Source organism: Anomaloglossus baeobatrachus, chromosome 11, assembly GCF_048569485.1.
Source record: "Anomaloglossus baeobatrachus isolate aAnoBae1 chromosome 11, aAnoBae1.hap1, whole genome shotgun sequence".
NCBI lineage: Eukaryota > Metazoa > Chordata > Amphibia > Anura > Aromobatidae > Anomaloglossus > Anomaloglossus baeobatrachus.
The window spans coordinates 146,208,504-146,228,789 of record NC_134363.1 but is presented as its reverse complement, the minus strand read 5'-3'; the positions used below and the strand labels follow the sequence as shown (position 1 = coordinate 146,228,789).

At 46.6% G+C, this 20,286-nt stretch overlaps 1 protein-coding gene across 1 annotated transcript in view; it reads left to right on the top strand.

Moving 5' to 3' along the window:
- WNT4 (Wnt family member 4) overlaps nt 1-20,286 on the top strand; it is a 103,348-nt gene that overhangs the window by 36,245 nt on the left and 46,817 nt on the right. The window contains exon 2 of the mRNA XM_075329052.1: nt 17,352-17,587. Within this exon, the coding sequence (XP_075185167.1) occupies nt 17,352-17,587 (236 nt within the window). The remainder of the gene's footprint in view (nt 1-17,351; nt 17,588-20,286) is intronic.

The window sequence follows — 20,286 nt, the reverse complement described above, 5'->3', positions numbered from 1 at the left end:
CCCCGCCCGCTACAATATCATAAAGGATCATTAGAAATACTTTTTCTAAAGATCTCTTTATCTATGCTACTAGATACAGGGACAGTTAGGCAGAGATTAGCAACACACACCCAGAACTGCTCGTGGTTCTGGGTGCATAATGTATCTGACAGGTTCCCTTTAAGATGCATGCGCCTCCTACTAAAATTTGAGCTTCCTTCTCAATACTGGCAAAGGAAATGACAGTCATGGTGAGTTAGCTCCTAAGGCCGGCGTCACACACGCCGATATGTCGTGCAATCGCATGAGCGATCGCACCCGCCCCCATCGTTGGTGTGTCACGGGCAGTTTGTTGCCCGTGTTGCACAAAGTCATTAGCCCCCGTCACACTTACTTACCTCCCGAACGACCTCGATGTGGGCGGCGAACATCCACTTCCTGAAGGGGGAGGGATGTTCGGCGTCACAGCGACGTCACACAGCGGCCGCCCAAGAAAAGCAGAAGGGCGGAGATGAGCGAGACGTAACATCCCGCCTACCTCCTTCCTTCCGCATTGCCGGCGGGATGCAGGTAAGCTGTGTTCATCGTTCCAGGGGTGTCACACGGAGCGATGTGTGCTGCCTCAGGAACGAAGAACAACCGGCGAGCAGAAGGAGGAACGAGTTTTTGAAAATGACTGACATGTCAACGAGCAACGATAAGGTGAGTATTTTTGCTTGTTAACAGTTGCTCATAGCTGTCACACGCTACGATATGTCAAACGATGCCGGATGTGCGTCACTAACGACGTGACCCTGACGACATATCGACCGATATATCATAGTGTGTGACGGGGCCTTAAGGATTTTCACTATTTGCTTTTGACCCATTGAGAGCACGTGGAAGGTGAGCTTTCAAGGTCTACACTAGTGGCGGACACAGACAGGAGAGGCCATTGTGCAAGGAAAATATACGGGCTCTTTGCAATCCAAAAGATCATCAAAATATATAGTTCTACCTGCTTTGGAGGTAGAAATGGACCCCTTTATATCTTGAGCTCCTGAGCAGCTGCACAGGCTGCACTAATATGTCCACCCCTGGTCTACACACATGGCTGTGCTGTGTGTTAGAGGGACCTTCTTTGCTTTGCCCGTTGGGTAATGTGGGGCAGAACCCGACAGCCCTTTGTATGTTGGGATACTCCCTCTGCAGGTGCTTTGTTGCTGTAGTCTTCATTAGTGCTTTACCCAATATAGAAGGCATTGACTTAAAACAGAAGTGACGAGGACACTTGAAATGTGTACTATAACCCTAAGGCGGGCTTTGCACACTACGACATCGCAGGTGCGATGTCGGTGGGTTCAAATTGAAAGTGACGAACATCCGGCGTCGAAGCTGATGACGTACTGTGTAAATCCTAGATGATACAATCGCAAAAGCGTCGTAATCGTATCATCGGTGTAGCGTCGGCGAATTCCATAATTACGCTGACGCGACAGTCCGATGTTGTTCCTCGCTCCTGCGGCAGCACACATCGCTGTATGAGAAGCCGCAGGAGCGAGGAACATCTCCTACCTGCGTCACCGCGGCTCCCGTCGGCTATGCGGAAGGAAGAAGGTGGGCGGGATGTTTACATTCCGCTCATCATCTCCGCCCCTCCGCTCCTATTGGCCGCCTGCCGTGTGACGCCGCACGACCCGCCCCCTTAATAAGGAGGAGGCGGGTCGCAGGTCAGGTGAGTGCATGTGAAGCTGGCGTAGCGATAATGTTCGCTACGGCAGCTATCACAATGATATCGCAGCTGCGACAGGGGCGGGGACTATCGCGTGCGACAACGCAGCGTCGGCTTGCGATGTCGCAACGTGCAAAGCCCGCCTTAGGTTCAGTCCTTAAAAATGTGGCAATAGCAGCAATAAATCAGTGTAAAAAAAATTGTAGTCCACATCCACACTTTGTATCTTCTACAATTACGTCTGTATGAATGTTTAGTTTGTAAACGGGAAAAATAACATTTCCTTTCATTGATTACAATTTTTTTTTTTTTTTACATAGTTACTTAGGTTGAAAAAAAGACCTAGGTCCATCTAGTTCCCCCTTCCTCCACCAGTTCTACATTTGGTCACTAAGTCACTTATAACCAACAATGTTGTGTAGTGAGGAAATCATCCAGCCCTAATATAAAGCTGTTATAGTGTCTGCCATTACTACCTCTTGTGGTAGGGTATGCCACAGTCTGACTGCTCTAACTGTAAAGAACCCTTTCCTATTTAGCTGCCGGAATCGCTTTTCTCCCACTCGCAGTGAGTGCCCCCTGGTCCTTAGTATTGTCTCTGGAAGAAATAAGTTATTTGTTTGTAAATAAGAAAAATAACTATAGAATAGTACCAATACATTGTGTATTCACAGTGTAACGAGGGCGGATTGACACTTTTTAGATGTTATTTCCGGAAAAGTGATGGATGTACCCAGCACCACATTAGGTCATTGCTTTAGTCTGTGGTCACACAACAGTAATTGTTTGACAAGGAAGCAAAAACATTTCTGCGATTTGTCTACTGTTCTATGACTATTTTGCAGCTGGAAAAAAAAAACCACAAGTTGCAATGAACTTTATGGAGGTAAAATCAAAAATAACTTGTGATGTACTCCCAGAAATTCAGAGTGGTTGGTTTGGTTTTTTTTTTTTGTGATGGTCGCGTTAAGATCTCGGTACCTTTTTAGGTCACAACATGACACTAGTGACAATCATTAGATGAGATGTGGCAGGGACACCATGATTTACATGTTTGCAAGGCCCCTGTCACGATCCCTCTGTACAGGGCATCTTGCACACAAGTGATGTTTTGCTGTGCCTTCCTGAACTACAGCGCCGGCAGTGACATGTTTGCTTTGTGCAGAGCATTTTGCATTTGGAGATGCTCTGCTGTATTTCTTTGAGCACTAGCTGACAGGTTGTTTGACAGCACTGGTTTCCATGTAGCTTCCGGAGGTGCTGATTACTCAGGTGTTCCACCTTCCTGGTAATTGCTCTCTCTTTTTTTTTTTCCCATTACTTAGCATGCACTCCCAGAACCTCGCCAGTCGTACTCTCTGGTTCTGGAGTTGTGCTCTTGACTTGTGTTTGTGCGTGTGTTCTGATCTACGTTTCTTGACCCCAGACCATTTATTGACTCCTCTCTGCCTGTTCCCTGTTCTTGTCGTTACCTCCTGGCTTCTGACCTTGGACCGTTACCTGACCACGTCTCTGCCTGCTCCCTGAATCTAATACAAATTCTCTTGGAATTTTGACCCTCGGCTTGTGACTTGACTTCATTTCTGCTTACTCCCTGTGTCCTATCGTGTCCTCCAGTTTCCTGACCCAGGCTTGTCTGACTATCCTTCCGTCTACACTATCCGTAAGTAGTGACTAGCATCAAGGTCCCCAAAGACAGCAGACAAAATTCGGTTGAACCCACCAAGTTCGACAGTCAAGTGTGTATGGAGGTCTCCTGACTGTTCCCAGACAGATGATGTTGGACATAATACCCAAACCTTTTGTTGTACTGGAGACACAGCTGATGGGCAGTTCTCATTACAACGCTCCATTCTTTTGTTTTCCAAGAGTTAAACCACAGTAATAGGCAACGGCAGCAGATTTTTCCTCTCCACTTTGAAAACGTAAATACTTGGCCAAGACGAACGCTCATGTGTATGGGGAATTGGGAGACAAACGGCCATTAGGTATCTCATGTGTGTTGCCAGCTTTACTATTCTCTTTGTTTATTTCTTTGAGAAATAGCGCCTCCCCTGCCAGTGGGTTGTGGGTGGTATTGCACCTCCTTTTCTTTCGGCCTCATTCAGACGTCCAATTTTTCCACATACAAGAAAAACAATCTGATTTTTTTTTTTAATTCATACTTTGATCAGTCCATTCAAATCAGACCACACTTGGATGTCATCTGAGTTCAGTCTGATTTTTTTTCTTTTCCGTTCACCGCATCGCACCGCATAGACTTGTTTGCCGATTTTGAGCTAACACTCAAGACACGTCTCGGACATTTTCCATGGCCCACACTGTCGGCACAAAAATATGTGTATGGCCCCATAGACTTGTTTGCCGATTTTGAGCTTACCCCAGGAAATGTCTCTGCCATTTTCCGTGACCCATATGATCGGCACAAAAACATGGACATGTGTATGGCCCTATAGACTTTCACAGATACAAGTGAAAACCATGGATAACATTCGTATGCAAAAAAAAATGGATGTCTGAATGAGGCCTTAAAAATACAACAAAAAAAAACTGTGCGTGGCGCTGTTTCTTGAAGAAGTCAGCTATATTTTTCCAGCCCTTTAAAGGGGTTGTCCACTACTTTGATATTGATGGCCTATCCTTAGGATAGGTCATCAATGTCTGATCAGCTGGGGTCTGACACCCAGCACTTCCGTTGATCCGCTATTTTCAGTCCCGGCGGCGGCAGCAGGGGGCCGGAAATGCTTAGTTCCGGAGCTGCTCTGTCTTCTGATAGCGGCAGGGGACTGCACACCCACCTCCTATTGATTAGAATGGGAGGCGGATGTGCAGTACTCATAAGACGGAGCAGCTCCTGAACTGAGCATTTCCGGCTGCCTGATGCCAGGACTGGGAACAGCTGATCAACGGGGGTGTCTGGCGCTGAACCCCAACCAATCAGACATTGATACAAAATGCATACAGCTGCACACTAAAATGCCATCAATGTATAAGGGAACTCTGGTACTGCATTCCTGCTATGTGAAAAAAATGAGATTTTTAGTTTATGAATTGGCCAATGCATGTAAGCCCGGAAACCAACGGCAAGGTAAATCTCAATAATCCGGGTACCTAACTAAAATGCCACTGTCTAGGTTAAAAACATCCGTGTCTGGGCAGCTAGACTAAAAAATCTAACTTGAAATGCCACTATCTGGACTAACCTCCATGTCTGGGCAGCTAGGACTCCTGGTATAAGGATTATGAACACAGCCTGGTTTATAGGGCTTACATGCATTGGCCGATTCATAAACTAAAAATTTCATTTTTTTCATATAGCAGTAATGCAGTACCAGAGTTCCCTTATACGTTGTTGGCATTTTAGTGTGCAGCTGTATGCATTTTGTATTTTGTATGTTTTTTCAGCTGGCACCTATTCACACTTGTAAGATGTGCAGGTCAGTCTTTTTGAAATAATATAATCAGACATTGATGACCTATTGTAAGGGGTACTTTGCACGTTGCGACATCGCTAGCATCGGCTAGCGATGCCGAGCGCGATAGTACCCGCCCCCGTCGCACATGCGATATCTTGTGATAGCTGCCGTAGCGAACATTATATAACTTCACACGCACTTACCTGCGCTGCGACGTCGCTCTGGCCGGTGACCCGCCTCCTTCCTAAGGGGGCGGGTTGTGCGGCGTCATAGCGACGTCACACGGCAGGCGGCCAAAAGAAGCGGAGGGGCGGAGATGAACGGGACGTAAACATCCCGCTTACCTCCTTCCTTCCACATTGCCAGTGGAGGCAGGTAAGGAGATGTTCCTCGCTCCTGCGGCTTCACACACAGCGATGTGTGCTGCCGCAGGAACGAGGAACAACATCGTATCTCCTATTGGTGCGACATTATGAAAATGACCGACACTGCACAGATCACCGATTTTCGACGCTTTTGTGATCGTTTATCGGCGCATCTAGGCTTTACTCGTTGCGACGTCGTTACCGGTGCCGGATGTGCGTCACTTTCTATTTGACCCTGACGATATCGCAGTAGTGATGTCGCAACGTGCAAAGTACCCCTAAGAATAGGCCATCAATGTCAAAGTAGTGGACAACCCCTTTAATATGTGAAGCATGCTTTAAGGGCATGTGCATACGATGTCTTTAATATACTTTTGAACCTTCCAAAGTTTGCCAGTTTAGGAAAAAAATGGTGGTCTTTTTCTTGAACCTGTTTCGCTGGCAGTTTTGTCGGAATTTTTTATTTATAACTAGCGGGCAGCTTCATTTAACATGTTACTTCTTTTACCCGCTTCCCGTTTTTTTGTTTTTACCATTGCTGGACATGATGTTCACTTTTTTGCGCTGGTTTTACGTCGCTTTTTAAGGTTAATTCCAAGGGAAATCTTCATGAAATAGTTGTCGTGTGCACATAGGTCTACTTTTAAAGGTACAGTGTATGAATTTTGCAGGTGTTGCTAATACTCCATCACTAGCTGATTACTGTCCCCCCTGCATTCGGGCTGCATTTAGTAACTGGTAACTTTATCAATAATCTTGTTTTAGCTGGCAGAGAATTTCCTGAGCCATCGCTGCTGGGTCTTGGAGAAGGTAACTTGATCAATAATATGAAGTGGTTGGAGTATCCACATTACGGGGACTCCAGCAGATGGTAAACCCATTCTCTGGTGTCAGTGGCAGGAAACAGGTTGAGCTAAAGTGTTAGAGCAAGGGAATCTCAAAGATATACACATGATAAATAAGGATTTTGGAAGGAAGTTTCAAATATTTGAGGCCTGTAAATCTTTGGGAGGGCAGGACCGAAATGCGGAGCTGATATGGCGGGTCTGTAATAAGCGCGGTGCTGTAGGCCTCCCGGAGGTTGGTCTCTGAGGCTGGGGAAGGAATTTCAGCAGCTTAACACATAATTTATAGCTCAGTCATTTCCAGCAAGAAAAATGAATTATGAATCTGTATAGAATCCTCCATTGACACGGCGGGCAGGAAAGCTCCAGGCGATCCTCATATTATAATCCCAGGGCAGTGAAATAGCAAGACATTGCAGAATTGCCTGTAGGGTCGATCTGCTTAATAATCTGACACTAGGTCGTATTTCATATATTCCAGAGAGCAAAAAAATACATGTATTTGGGGGTTAAGATGGCCATAGATGAAATAGCTGTCGGCTGAACGATCCTTCGGCCGATGGTGAACTCTCCTGACTGATACATATGCATGAGTGTGACGCCCTCGACCCCAGGGGTCACAGAACACCATCACACACATACACACCCCCTTCCCGGTAGGGACCTTCCGTCAGCAAAACCCTTGTTGCCTCCTCCAGGGTCTGATGTCCACAACAGGTGGGACGGAGCCAGGCGGTTGGCCCCACCCACCGAGGAGTTCACAGGCCTGGAGGCGGGAAAAGTAGTCAGTTCAGTTAGAAGTTAGAGTTTGGAGTTCAAGTACAGTGGAGTGGAAGTGGAGAGACTGTGAGTGTCTGGGTCGGAGCCCAGACACCATAAGCAAGGTCGGCAGACGGTGGTGGCCGTCCGCAGGAGTTAGTGGACGTCCGCGGAACCGTAGGACCGGGGTCGGGCGGTGGCCCGCTGGTACCGAACCGGGGAATGGAGGAAAGCTAAGCACCAAGGCAGGGTACTCAGACCCCGACTAGGCTCGGAAGCCGCCGTAACGGTCAAATTCTCTGATTGGGGTCTGGACCTCAGGGGTTCGTTCCCACCCAAGTCCCGTCAGAAGGCAACAGCCTAACCCGTCCAGATAAGAGCCACTGCCAACGGCCAGAGATCCGAGGGCCAGCGCCTGCGGGCAAAAACGGGCTCTTCCGAAACGTACAAGCCGGGGAGCGGACCACCCGTGGGAATCCATAGAGGTCAAACACTTACACACAGGTGCAGGAAAAGACAGCCGCCACCAACCCGTCCGGGGAGAGTGAAGAAGCCGCAGCCGACAGTGGGCCCCGTCCATCCAGCCGTTTGGTTTACCAGAGACTCTGTCATTGACTATCTGAGTGAGTACACCAGTGCCATCCAGCACAGCGCTGCACCGCTGCCCCGCATCCGCGCTGTCTCCCCACATCGGCACCTGCACCTAGCCCCTACCCACCAACATACATCCATCCAAACCCCCAACCGGGGCCCCGGGACCGACCGCCCCTAGCCACAGAGGGGCCAACACCTCAGCTGCTCCCCGCCATCGCTCCCGGGAACCCCCGTCACCAGCAGCGGTGGTGCCCACCATCACCACAACCCCGTGGGTGGCGTCACAACTGAAATCCCACCACCAAACCTCCCCCTTTTCACTCATGGGCGAGGAGGCGCTGCTCGAGCCCCCGGGTCTGGCCCCGTGATCGAGCCACCGAGGAGCAGAAGCACCGGACCCGAGCGCCAGAGATTCCCACAGGCGAGCGGCGTTCCCAAAAACCCCTCTCCGCCCGCGACATGAGCGCATGGCTTGGGGTGAGTGTTCTTGTGTTTCCAACAGGGAGAAAGGAGAAGCCACTACCAGACTCCTCCAGCATTATGTTATCTCCCCTGGAAAAAAAAAAAGGATCAACCATTGAAATTCCAATTTCCTAACCCTTCTGTTCCTTGACATCATCTGTTCTATAGGGTCCTTATAAAATCGAACAAGAAAAGGTCAAATACCGCGCTGCCAAAGAAAGGAACTGGAGGACAAAAGGACCGCAAATTGGGTCTTATTCGAGGGGTGGTATGGAGGAACAAAACTGAGGATGCTCACCTTCAGGGGTTGTGAGAGTCACAACCACTAAACACACATGTCAAACTGGCTGCTACAGCCCCAGTGGAACCAGATATAATCACATAAGAAATGGTCAAATGCCGCGCTGCCGATGAAAGGCACAATCCAGAGGATTCTTTTGATTGACTATGCGTTTTGGAGAAACTTTCTCCTTCTTCAGGAAAAAATCACATAGGTATCATGGTATGTGTTTGTTTGTTTTTTTCCTAAAGGAGAAAGATTCTCCAAAACGCATAGAAATAAAGTCATTAAAAAGAATCCTCTGGATTGTTCCTTTCATCGGCAGCGCGGCATTTGACCCTTTTGTTAGGCGATTTTGTCTGGTTCCACTGGGGCTGTAGCAGCCAGTTTGACATGTGCGTTTAGTGGTTGTGACTCTCACAACCCCTGAAGGAGAGCATCCTCAGTTTTGTTCCTCCATACCACCTCTCGAATAAGACTTTATTTGCGGTCCTCTTGTCTTCCAGTTTATTTATAGGTTGCTGATAGGGTCTCAATAGACATCAGATGGTCAGCTGGACCTGTGGAAATTACCAGGTTCAGGCAATGTGTATGGGGGTGTTTACTGAAGCAGAGATCCTAGTATTTCAGGACCATAGACCACTTAGCCACATAGCAAGAGACCGGTGTTAGAAATGGTCCATGATGGGTAAAGTGCCTTGTTAGGTAATTTGCATTAGGGCCCAGGAACCTCGTGTTTTCAGTATGGAAATACTCATCTTCTTTCTTGCGTTAGTATACATATAATTCCTTCTGGTTATTAGACAAGGGAGTTTCTATATGTATGGTAATACTTGTACACTTGAGCCCAAGACAACTTGCCAAAGGTCCAGAAACTCATAATCAAAGGTTGCAAACCATCCACAAGCCATTACTGTTGACCATTGTCATTGGGGCATGTGTCCTACTAAAGAATCCTCTATACTAAGCATTACTCTGCTCAGCCATTGCCTCTTCTTTGATATCCTTGTTTCTTTTGATCGTCTGCAGTGGTGCCATAATGTTGACAGCACTGCAAACAAGCACTGAGCTTAGCAGCTCACGCTATTTATATTGAGACTCATGGTGCCATGTTTCTTTTTATTTCGGTAAAACCCTTTTGATGCTTAAAGTGTTCTTTAAAGTAAAGTATATAAATTTTGCAGTTTTTGTTATATAAAACTCTGTGATTGGCTGCAGATATATCTACGCTTCGTCCCCACTGCAGCGAATCAATACAAATTGGGGTAGTTGTGGAGAGTTAATGTAACACCTCGGGGTCGAGGGGTTTTCAGCCGACACGTCGCCGGGCCGGGGGTGCAGATCCTCTGAGTCGTCACGGGCTGGCCTTGCCTGGTTTCGTGAACCCGAGTCGTTGAGGAGGGGAGGGAAGGCGGTGGACGGGATGAAGGACGGAGGGAGAGGGTGGTGGAGACTGTGAGGAAAGTCTTTTTACATCGTGACGCCACCTGTGGTCCGCGGCCAGAGATGGGCCGCCACTGCGGGTGCTACTCTCCGGGGCTGATGGTGAAGGTCGCAGCCGGGATTGTGTCGCTCCCCACAGGTGGAGTGGGATTACCCCAGGGAGGATGACCGAAGACGGACGTGGTTGTTGGTAGTCCCCGATGGCACTGCAGCGCTGGGCGTCGGCGCCAGTAAAGGAGAGGCAGAGACAGGAGCTGCAGTTCCAGGTCTTTTTACTCACTGGTAGTTCAGGCGCTGCCCCAGAGTACCGTTCTTCACCACGATGAGCTCCAGACGATCCCGGATAGTCGGCGGTCACACGCCGGTGCCCGTGAAAGTCTTTCTAGTGGAGTGTCCCCTGTTTGCTATCCGGAACCCGGGCCGAGTCTCCTGCTCAAAGCCACGGGTCCCACGAAGAAAGAGAAACACTCCACTCCTGTTGTCTATGCAAAATGTTATCCCAAGCTGTGCCCGGGAAGGTCTGCTTTGGTGAGATGGTTGCGCCTGCTTCTACCCCAAGTGGTGCCCCCCCCAGTGGTTGTCCTAGCAACTGGGGAAGTCCCATGCTTCGTGATGGCTCACTACCTTATTGTTGTGTGTGTGTGTGTGTGTGTGTGTGTGTGTGTGTGTGTGACGTGTGTGTGTGTGACGTGTGTGTGTGTGACGTGTGTGTGTGTGTGGTTTTGTGAAGTCATCGGCAGTTAATTCCCTCCTGACCCAGGATGCATATTACCCCTCAAAAGTGGAAAGTGGGGTAATACCCTGAGGCACCTGAAGCCTCAGAGTTGCCACCTCAACACTGGGCCCAAGGAAAGTAACTAAAGCTCATTTTGTTAATTTACGTATCACTGAGTTAATAAAAAGGTGAAAGGGGAAACTCTCCTAATATAATGGTTCTATGACCCATGGGTCTACTGTTATCAATTTTTAGAACCAAGGGTGAGGCATATTCATGGTTTTAGGGGATATTTCAGTTTTTACTTCCCAGCTCATTCATTTGGCCAATCAGGGGAAACAACTAGAGAAGATTATTGTCTCCTGGACACTATATGTTGGTGTGATGGGATAGGGATCATTTAGAGTGTCTTGTTACTCTCCAGCTGCCAATCACAGGTTTGTTTTCTTTTCTTCCATTGGGATATTTAGGATCTTATTTCACAAAGTCCCAGTCAACGAAGTGTCTTCATCCAAGTGACCTTGACTGGAGACAGTAATGCTACACTGTGGTGTCATGTACCATTCGTCTTTACTCTCAGGTTATTCTGTAGGCCAAGGGGGTAGATGGACTGAAATTGGCATAAACTATGGATGGTGTCTTATCTTCCTTCATCAGCTACAGCCTTTACTATTTCATCAAATAAGACGTTTGCCGTTTCTGACGTTTGTGATGGAATATACGAGTAAGGAAGAAGACAAGCGTAATAGGGTCTTATCTGAGAATAGGTCTATTTGGAGACTATTTGCAGAATAGTCTCCAAATGAAGATTTGCTGACTGAAAGGGCATCAGAATGACTGCTGCAGCCCCATGACTCTTAGAATGAAGAAATCCAGAGGACATATTCAGAATAGGACCATAAGGTTTATTCTCTACACGTTTCGAAGCTTAAACAACTTCATCAGGAGTACCAGAATATCTTATATAACGTGTAGAGAATAAACCTAATGGTCCTTTGAATTTCTTGATTGTCATATCAGCAGTGTAGACTACTACTCCTATCCTCCTAAGACTTGTTCTACATGGCAGGATCTCCCTACCTGAGAGTACTGCAACAGCTGTTATATCTTAAGTCTTCAGTTGTGGGTTAAACAACCCCAATAGGTGAGCAACTCTTTTACCCCTCACCTACATTAATCTCCACTGGAGAAGACCCTATTGTGCTTGGTGTCCCCAGGAGAAAGAGTGTGTCCAATAAAGGTATAATAAAGGTCAAGTCCAAGAAAGTGGACAGGTGGGGCACCCTTACAAGGAAAAAGGACCCACGCATATTGCCTGATCCTGGCTTCTGCATGAGCTCAGTATTCAAGAAAGGGGACAGGTGGCAAATTCTTGTGAGGAAAAAGGCCCCACATGTATTGCCTGATCCTGGCTTCTTCATGAGCTCAATACTCAAGAAAGGAAACAGGTGTATCGCCTCAACCTGGCTTCTTCATGAGCTCAATAGTCAGATATAGGCAATATTTTTCCATAATGTCCTCAAACATACATGTAAAATGCACAAAAAGCATCCAATTCCGAGGTACTTGAGTACTATAGGAAGCCATAACCTAGTTCTGTTCATGTGACATGTTTCTTTTCCATTTAGAATATATACCATAAGGGCCTATGTACACTGATTCATTTTGATGAGATTTTGGTGTGGGAGATCCAAGTTTTTGAGGAGCATTTAGAGTGTTTTTGCTCAGTTTCTACTTGGTTTGTAGTCCAAAAACTCCATAAAACAATTCTGTTTGCCCATACCCTAAGGCAAGAGTACATCTGGGATGGGTTTCGTTGACAGGTGGCCTTTCTATCTGGCCTAAATATACAGTATGGCTTGAGTAGACCTTAAACTATACTTTGGGGAGGTATAATATGGAGCACCTTGACCGTTTTGACTCTGTGGTCAACGGAGGTGTAGGTCATATAGGATATACTCTGTGTTGTGTAGGCTCTAGACCTCTCTACCAAAGGTGTAGCTGCCAAAATAGCCTAAATACATGAACTGCGGAACTTGTTTTCCTCTACAATGGAGCTACAGGGCTGGAATCACAATTCTGATCATTTCGGGTTTGAAATAGATGTGTGAGAGTGATTACAAAACAGCAGAAGCTGAGCGAGGACGGTATGGCAGCTGGGAGTTGGCACACACAAGTATTTTCTGCTTATTTTGGCTGACTCTGAAGACCTCTGGCTTTTCCAAGTACTACTTGGATATAGCAGTAATCAGGATTTCTGACAAGACGGATTCACAGCTAGGAATGCACATCCCTATAGTATCAGCCAGATAGCGTAGAAAGTTGCAGAGTTGTGAGAATGAGGGCGATCACTGCCCAAACTTCCTGCAAGATATGTCAGTAAGAAGACGATTGATCACTGAGCGGGAGACAGATGGGTTGTCGGGCAGCCAAGATTGCATTTACAAGATGAGGACGTTTCTCCTTGTCAGAACGTTTGGATTGCAAGCTCTATAGGCAAAGTGCCCGCAGCTCTTCCCAGCCAGTAAGGTGCTGCTAAAATATGTTTCCTATTTTTCTTATTCTTTTCTCGCACATTATCCATACACCCTAAAATGGAACAAGCAAATAGTTTTAAACTTGCCGAATGTGCGGTTGTAAATAACTCCCTCATCTGTTGCCAAAATGTTCTGCAAATCTACTAGAAGAAAGAGAACACAATGAAACAGTCTGTCATCACGGCCCCATCGAATATGGCGGCGAACACACGTCACATCTTGTGTCCTGAAAAAGTCCCATTGGGGATTTAATACTTGGACTTAAATGGGTTGTCCGGGATCCTCGTAGACTGGTATTGCAGTTTGAGTGTCACGGTTCCGATATGAAGAGCATTTTGTGCATTGTGATGTTCTGCTATGCTCTCCTCATCTACAGAGCCGGTACTTGCATGTTTCGTCACACAGAGCGTTTTGCAGTTGAGATGCCCTGCTGTGTGTCTTGAGCTTTTGCGGACGGGTTGTTTCTCTGTACTGGGATCCATGCTGGTTCTGGGAGATGCTCCTCGTTCCTGGTGATTTACGCTGTTTCATTACAGAGCATGCTGTCCCAGAACGTCGCCAGTCATACTTCCTGGTTCCTCAGTTGTGCTTTTGGCTCCCATTTGTGTACAGTGTTCTGATCTTGACTTCTCGACCCTGGACTGTTATTGACTCTTCTCTGCCCACTCCCTGTCTTTGGTGTTACCTTCTGACTTCTGACCTCAGACCTTCTCTTGACCATGTCTCCGCCTGCTCCTTGTATCCTATCTGTACTCTCCTGGAATCCTGACCCTCAGCCTGTGTCTTGACTAAGTCTCCACCTGCTCCCTGTATCCTATCTGTACTCTTCTGGAACCCTGATCCTCGGCCTGTGTCTTGACTACGTCTCTGCCTGCTCCCTGTATCCTATCTCTACTCTCCTGGAATCCTGACCCTCGGCCTGTGTCTTGACTAAGTCTCCGCTTACTCCCTGTATCCTATCCGTACTCTCCTGGAATCCTGACCCTCGACCTGTGTCTTGACTACGTCTCCGCCTGCTCCCTGTATCCTATCCGTACTCTCCTGGAATCCTGACCCTCAGCCTGTGTCTTGACTAAGTCTCCGCTTACTCCCTGTATCCTATCCGTACTCTCCTGGAATCCTGACCCTCGGCCTGTGTCTTGACTACGTCTCTGCCTGCTCCCTGTATCCTATCCGTACTCTCCTGGAATCCTGACCCTCAGCCTGTGTCTTGACTAAGTCTCCGCTTACTCCCTGTATCCTATCCGTACTCTCCTGGAATGCTGACCCTCGGCCTGTGACTTCACTACGTCTCTCCCTGCTCCCTGCGTCCTGTCGTGTCCTCCTGGTTTCTGATCCCTGCTTTTCTGACTATTCCTCCGTTCACACTGCACTCAAGTAGTGTCTAGTGCCCCATAGAGACTAGCATCACATCAGGCCTTTTCAAATTGATGAACTGCAATACCAGACACAACCAGTGGACAAGAGTGGCGCTCCTTTCTAGAAAAAAAAAGTTCACTTTTCGACAATCCTTTTAATTCAGGTCATTTGAGAGTAGCTATATTACAGGCCTCACACTTTAAAGAAAAGCTGCTGGAAAAACAACAAATAGCAATTAGGGTCTTATCTGGGTTGATGGAATAAGTCATAAAACAAGTAAAGCTCACCTGGGTACTATATCGGGCATATGATTATATCCGAACACTGCAGCAGTCCCCCATGGTTGAATATCAGTTAGAAGAGGGAAGAAAGGGTTAATCTACCGCGCTGTCATATATATTGTAGGTTTGAAACAAATTGCATTCAAGTGATTCTATGCGTTTCGCAGCCCTGGCTTCTTCTTCAGGAAAACTCACAAATGTACATTTGTAATTACTCCTGAAGAAAGAGCCATGGCTGTGAAACACGTAGAAATAAATCACTTGGATCCATCTTGTTTCAAGCCTGCAATATATACGGCAGTGCGGTGGATTAACCTATTCTTCCCTCTTTTATCTGAGGCCTCACACTTTATAAGACCTATTCATTTGAAAGTCAAATGTGTAATATTTAAAGGGACTCTCAAACTACAGATATTCATGGCATGAATATAGGATTTGCTATCAATGTATTATATCTTAAAAATGGGGGTCTCGTGAGCTTCATCTCTACTGGTGTCCAACTGCAGTGACACGTGAGATGGCTGCGCATGCGCGACTCTGCCCATTCACTCCTATGGGGTTCTGAATATAGCCGAGCGGACTAGAAATTCAGAACTTGTCTAGTATAGATTGGAGGAAGCCACCTTTCTTGTCACTACAGTTGTGCACCAGTTGGAATAGGTGTACCCCCCCCCCCCATTCTGGAGATCGGTCCATGCCCCTTAGATAGGACCTGCATCAATTAGACATTTACAGCATATCCTAGTTCTTGCATCAATTAGACACTTACAGCATATCCTATGGATGTGCCAAAAATGCTTGTCATAGGACAACCCCCTTTAATTTCTGCAGGAAAGCTGAACAATTGCTGCCAGATTACAGCCGGTGATTGGGAGTTTTAGTAAAAATAGACACTGCAATCAGTTTATAATTGGGGTATAATTTAAAACCCTCTTTAATGGAATCTGTCACCAGGTTTTTGCTCTCCCATCTGAGAGCAGCATGATATAGGGGCAGAGACCTGATTCCAGCAATATCACTAAATTGGCTGCTGGCTGTAGTTTTGATCAAATGACTGTTTTATCTGCTGCAGAGCTCTGAATGCTGAGCTGTGTATAACCCCGCCCACACCACTGATTGGCAGCTTTCTACCTATACACAGTAAGCTGCCAATCCATGGTGAGGGCGGGGTTATGTAGAGCTCATGAATATGAAGGTCTACCTGGCATCAGGTTTACTAGTCCTCTACTGATAATCTCCTGCTGATAAAACTGTGATTTTATCAAAACTAAACTAAGCACCCCAGTAAGTGACGAATCGCTGAAATCAGAATCTATGCCCGGACATCATGTTGCTCTCTGATTACGTTTCAAAAACCTGATGACCGATTCCCTTTAAAGCATCAACTCTCCACCCCCTTTGTTTGCTAATTTAGCCATGCGGGTTAAGAGAGGAACCCTACACATGATCACACTGACTTTGGGGTAGGAGTATGGGCTCTTCCAGAGTTGGATCCTCCCTCCTGGAATTGAAGGAAATGTGCACTCTTAGGCTGCTTTCACATATACATTTTTTGCCATGAGGCACGATCCAGCGAAAAAAAAACCCCGGATCCGTCGCATCAGTTTTTTCCATTCGTTCCTTCCGTTTTTTGACATCCGTTGTGATACTGACCATGCACAGTTAAAAAAAAAACTGGATCCATCATTGGATTCTGTCATATGCTGGATGATGACGGATCCAGCGCCTATAGGCTTCCATTATACAACATGCCGGTCCGCTTTTTTTGCCGGAGACAAAAAAGTTGCATGTTGCGTCCTTTCCGGCAGCCGTACGAAGAAATGTCTCCGGATCCGGTGGACACCGCCTGCAACGCAAGCCCATCCGGCACAATCCGGCGCTAATACAAGTCAATGGGGAATAAAACAGATCTGGCGCCGGATCCGTTTTATCCGCATTTCGCCGGATTGTGCCTGACGGCGAGAAACTGATGTGTGAATGCAGCCTTAGGCCGGAGTGACACTTTCGCGTATCTCGCGCGAGTCTCGCATCGCATCATCCGGCACGGCCGCATACTCTCCTGACAGGAGCGGGTCAGCTGCATGTATTTCTATGCAGCCGAGACGCTCCTGTCCGGAGAGCATCAGGCCATGCCGCGGGTGATGCAATGCGAGACTCTCGCGAGATACGCGCAAGTGTGACTCCAGCCTTACAGGTGCCCTTGCGAGACAATGTTCTTGGCAAATCCAACTCTGCATGGTAGGAGATCAATGGGAAGTCACAAATCTTGTTTTAAAGGTTTCCTTAAAATCTTTCTACAGGTGCTGGATACAGGCCGGATGGTCAAAAGAATTTTCTCGAAAAGCCAAAATTTCATTATTTGTAAATATAATTTTTTTTTATTCCTATTAAATTGGATTAGGCCCCCCCCCCCCAAAAAAAAAACAAAAAAACAAAAACAAAAGAAACTCCAGCCACCAATTTCAATACTTTATATTTCAAATGTAAAGGTCTTAGAACCTTCAAAAAAGGTCCACCAGTCCACGTCTCTAAGCTTTAGACCTAATGTTCTTCTACGTTCCACTTTCTACAGGAATTAAGTTGTCTTCCTCTGTATATCTTACAGGTATCTTGCAAAACTGTCCTCAGTAGGCAGCATTTCAGAGGAGGAAACTTGTGAGAAGCTCAAGGGATTAATTCAACGCCAGGTGCAAATGTGCAAGAGGAATCTGGAAGTCATGGACTCCGTGAGACGAGGGGCTCAGCTGGCAATTGAAGAATGCCAGTATCAGTTCAGGAATCGACGCTGGAACTGCTCAACACTCGACACGTTGCCTGTTTTTGGGAAAGTGGTGACACAGGGTAAGAAACCTAGATTTTGAAGTCGTATAAGCCTTACAGTGCTGTTTACATTCTTTAGTAGAGCTCAAGTAAAGTCATTCTTCACTTAAAGGGGTTGATGACTTTTGAAGAACATTACTTAGTAGCAATTAGCCAACCTTAAAAATTCCCTCCAATAAACTCCGAGATATCACTCAGGCGGTAGATTACATTGCTGAAGGACAGAGTACATAAAGAGTTTTGTGCTAAAGGGGCCTAGGTGTAAAAAATAGCCATTTGTTACCGTTACGAGGGCATCAATGCTCTGTGCCATGTGGGAATAAATAAGGAAACAGATAGTCCAGAAGGTAACAATGAAGCCATGGCACTCACGAGTAGAGATGCGTGAACCCAAGGTTCGGTTTTCGTACCAAACACAGATTTTAGACAAAAACAGAGTTTGGATTCAGAGTTCTGGTGCTTTACGTTTGCAAACCACTCGTGCAAGCATTGCTGTGCTCGGGTACGCTCGAGGCTGAGCCGCGTGCAGTGTTTAATCGGCTCGCACTGGGGGTAACAACAGACGATTGGATGTAGTTTGCACCAATGCCTCCCACCTGCCCGCCGCTCCAGCCCTTAGGTTCCCAAAAGACATTGACGCCAGAACCAGGCCGTGCTCCTCTTTCCGGGTGGTGCCAGGGGTCTGAGGAAGGACCGCACTGACGCCAAACCTGACTGTGCTCCCACCCCTCCCCGAGATGGCTCTCAGGTTAGTTGTGATTCTTCTCCAGGCAGCACCGGGTGCTGTAGGATTTCCCCCCCCTCCCGAAATCAGAAAACCACTGAAGCACATAGAGAGGCTACACCTTTTAAATGCTGTAGGTTTCCTGTCCTTCGGGGTGGGTGGACCCTCTCTCCTGGGTGCTGTTGTGGAGAAGGGAAGAAAGAAAATGCTCCTGGAAGTGATCTATTTATGTCTGGTTGCATGTGGGGGAGACCAAACTGCCCAATTAGTGACTTCCATTGGGGTTCAGGTAACATCCGGGTCCCAAACTCAACTTTTTCAAAAGTCCAGTTGCACCTGCCAAACCGAACTTCCACGGGTCCGGTCATTTCTACTCACCAGTAGTGGACAGTCTTTATTTCTTCACACAATAAAAACAACTGGGTGGATAGGTGAGAGTCACGTATGAACAATGTCCAGGGCCGGAAGAAGCGCAGCCTCCCCCACTTGGTGGATAGGTGCGGGTTACTTATGGACAACGACCAGAATTGGGAGAAGCGTAGCCTCACCCGCTTGGTGGGTAGGTGCGGGCCACTTACGGATGACAGCCAGGACCGGAAGGAGTATAGCCGCACCTGCTTGTTTTTACTGTGTGAAGAAATAAAGACTTTCCACTACTGGAGAGTGCCACTGCTTCATTGCTACCTCCCGGTCTTTCTACTTGCATGTTCCCGGTTGAGCACTGTCGGAATCAGTCTCACTTCACTGTGTCTTCACCATCCTATTTGCAATTCATTGATTGTTTAACTGTGCCGTTCGTTCCTTCATTGATTGTTGCATAAATACAAAAACACAACGTAGAGAAATATTTTGGGTATACATCTGATGCCGGATAGAAGCGTAACCAAAACATGTTTCATGTCATATAGCGATGGCTTCTTCCACCAAATTCTGTATTGGGAGCACACGGTGCACCTACTCGTCTGTAAAGTGGACCGGATGGGAGTCCATCAAAGATGACAAAGACTCACGGGTGACTTCTTCTTGGTGCCTCATCACTTTGGCTTTATCACATGCAAGTTATTGGGGTTTTTTTGACAGATGTTCTAGGAGAAATATCCTACTTTGGTCAAAGTTGTGGACCAAACCCACCCTTTTAAATAAATGGGTTAACCAAAAAAATAGACAGCACGCAACCATCCGAGTTGTTTCGGCATGCTTGCTAGGAGAAGCTTGGAAAACCTTCATCGTTTTGGATTTTTTTTCGCATATGATACACTGATGGTAAAAATGGACACAGACAAAAATCTGATGATAATCGGACTCGGCACAATGATAACAAAGGGTCTCTTTTTTTTTTTGCAAACGAGAAAAGTAACTGAAGCACGAATTCAATCTAAAGAATATATATTCCCACCGCTCCCCATAATGTGGAATTAGAGGAAATTTTAGTGGGTGATGCATCCCTTTTGGTTTATTTTAATAGGGTATAGTTGCCCTAATTGAGCCGTTCTAGCTGGATATATAGACTTTACTGATTGTAGAGGGTTTACAGGTGCCCACATGGTGGAGCGCTCCTATACTTGTTTTCTTTTACGTAATGTAATCGGGAGGCTAATAATGGTATTAAATGCTAAAATGCAAATGAAAGGAAAAAATAAACATAAGCCCCATCTCAGCACAACATGCACTTTCATAAAAGCAGTGTTGACATGTGTGTCCCTTTAAACTTGGCAATATTCCCGGCAATCCAAACATAAAAGCTACTGCAGTAGAGCTGGGGTTAAGGACAGGGAATACGCATAGTACAAAACACAGCTGGCTGTACTATACCAAGCATACAGCTGCCATTAAAATGATTCATCCCCCATTGCCAATTTGGTTTATTAGCAAAATTTACAAACTTTCTGCTCTTTGCAATAAACCAATGAACCAAGAACAGCGTAAAAAGCTCAACACAATTACTATAACTAGTGGTTTCTCCGAATTCATCCCACAATTCCTCTTTTATTGACTA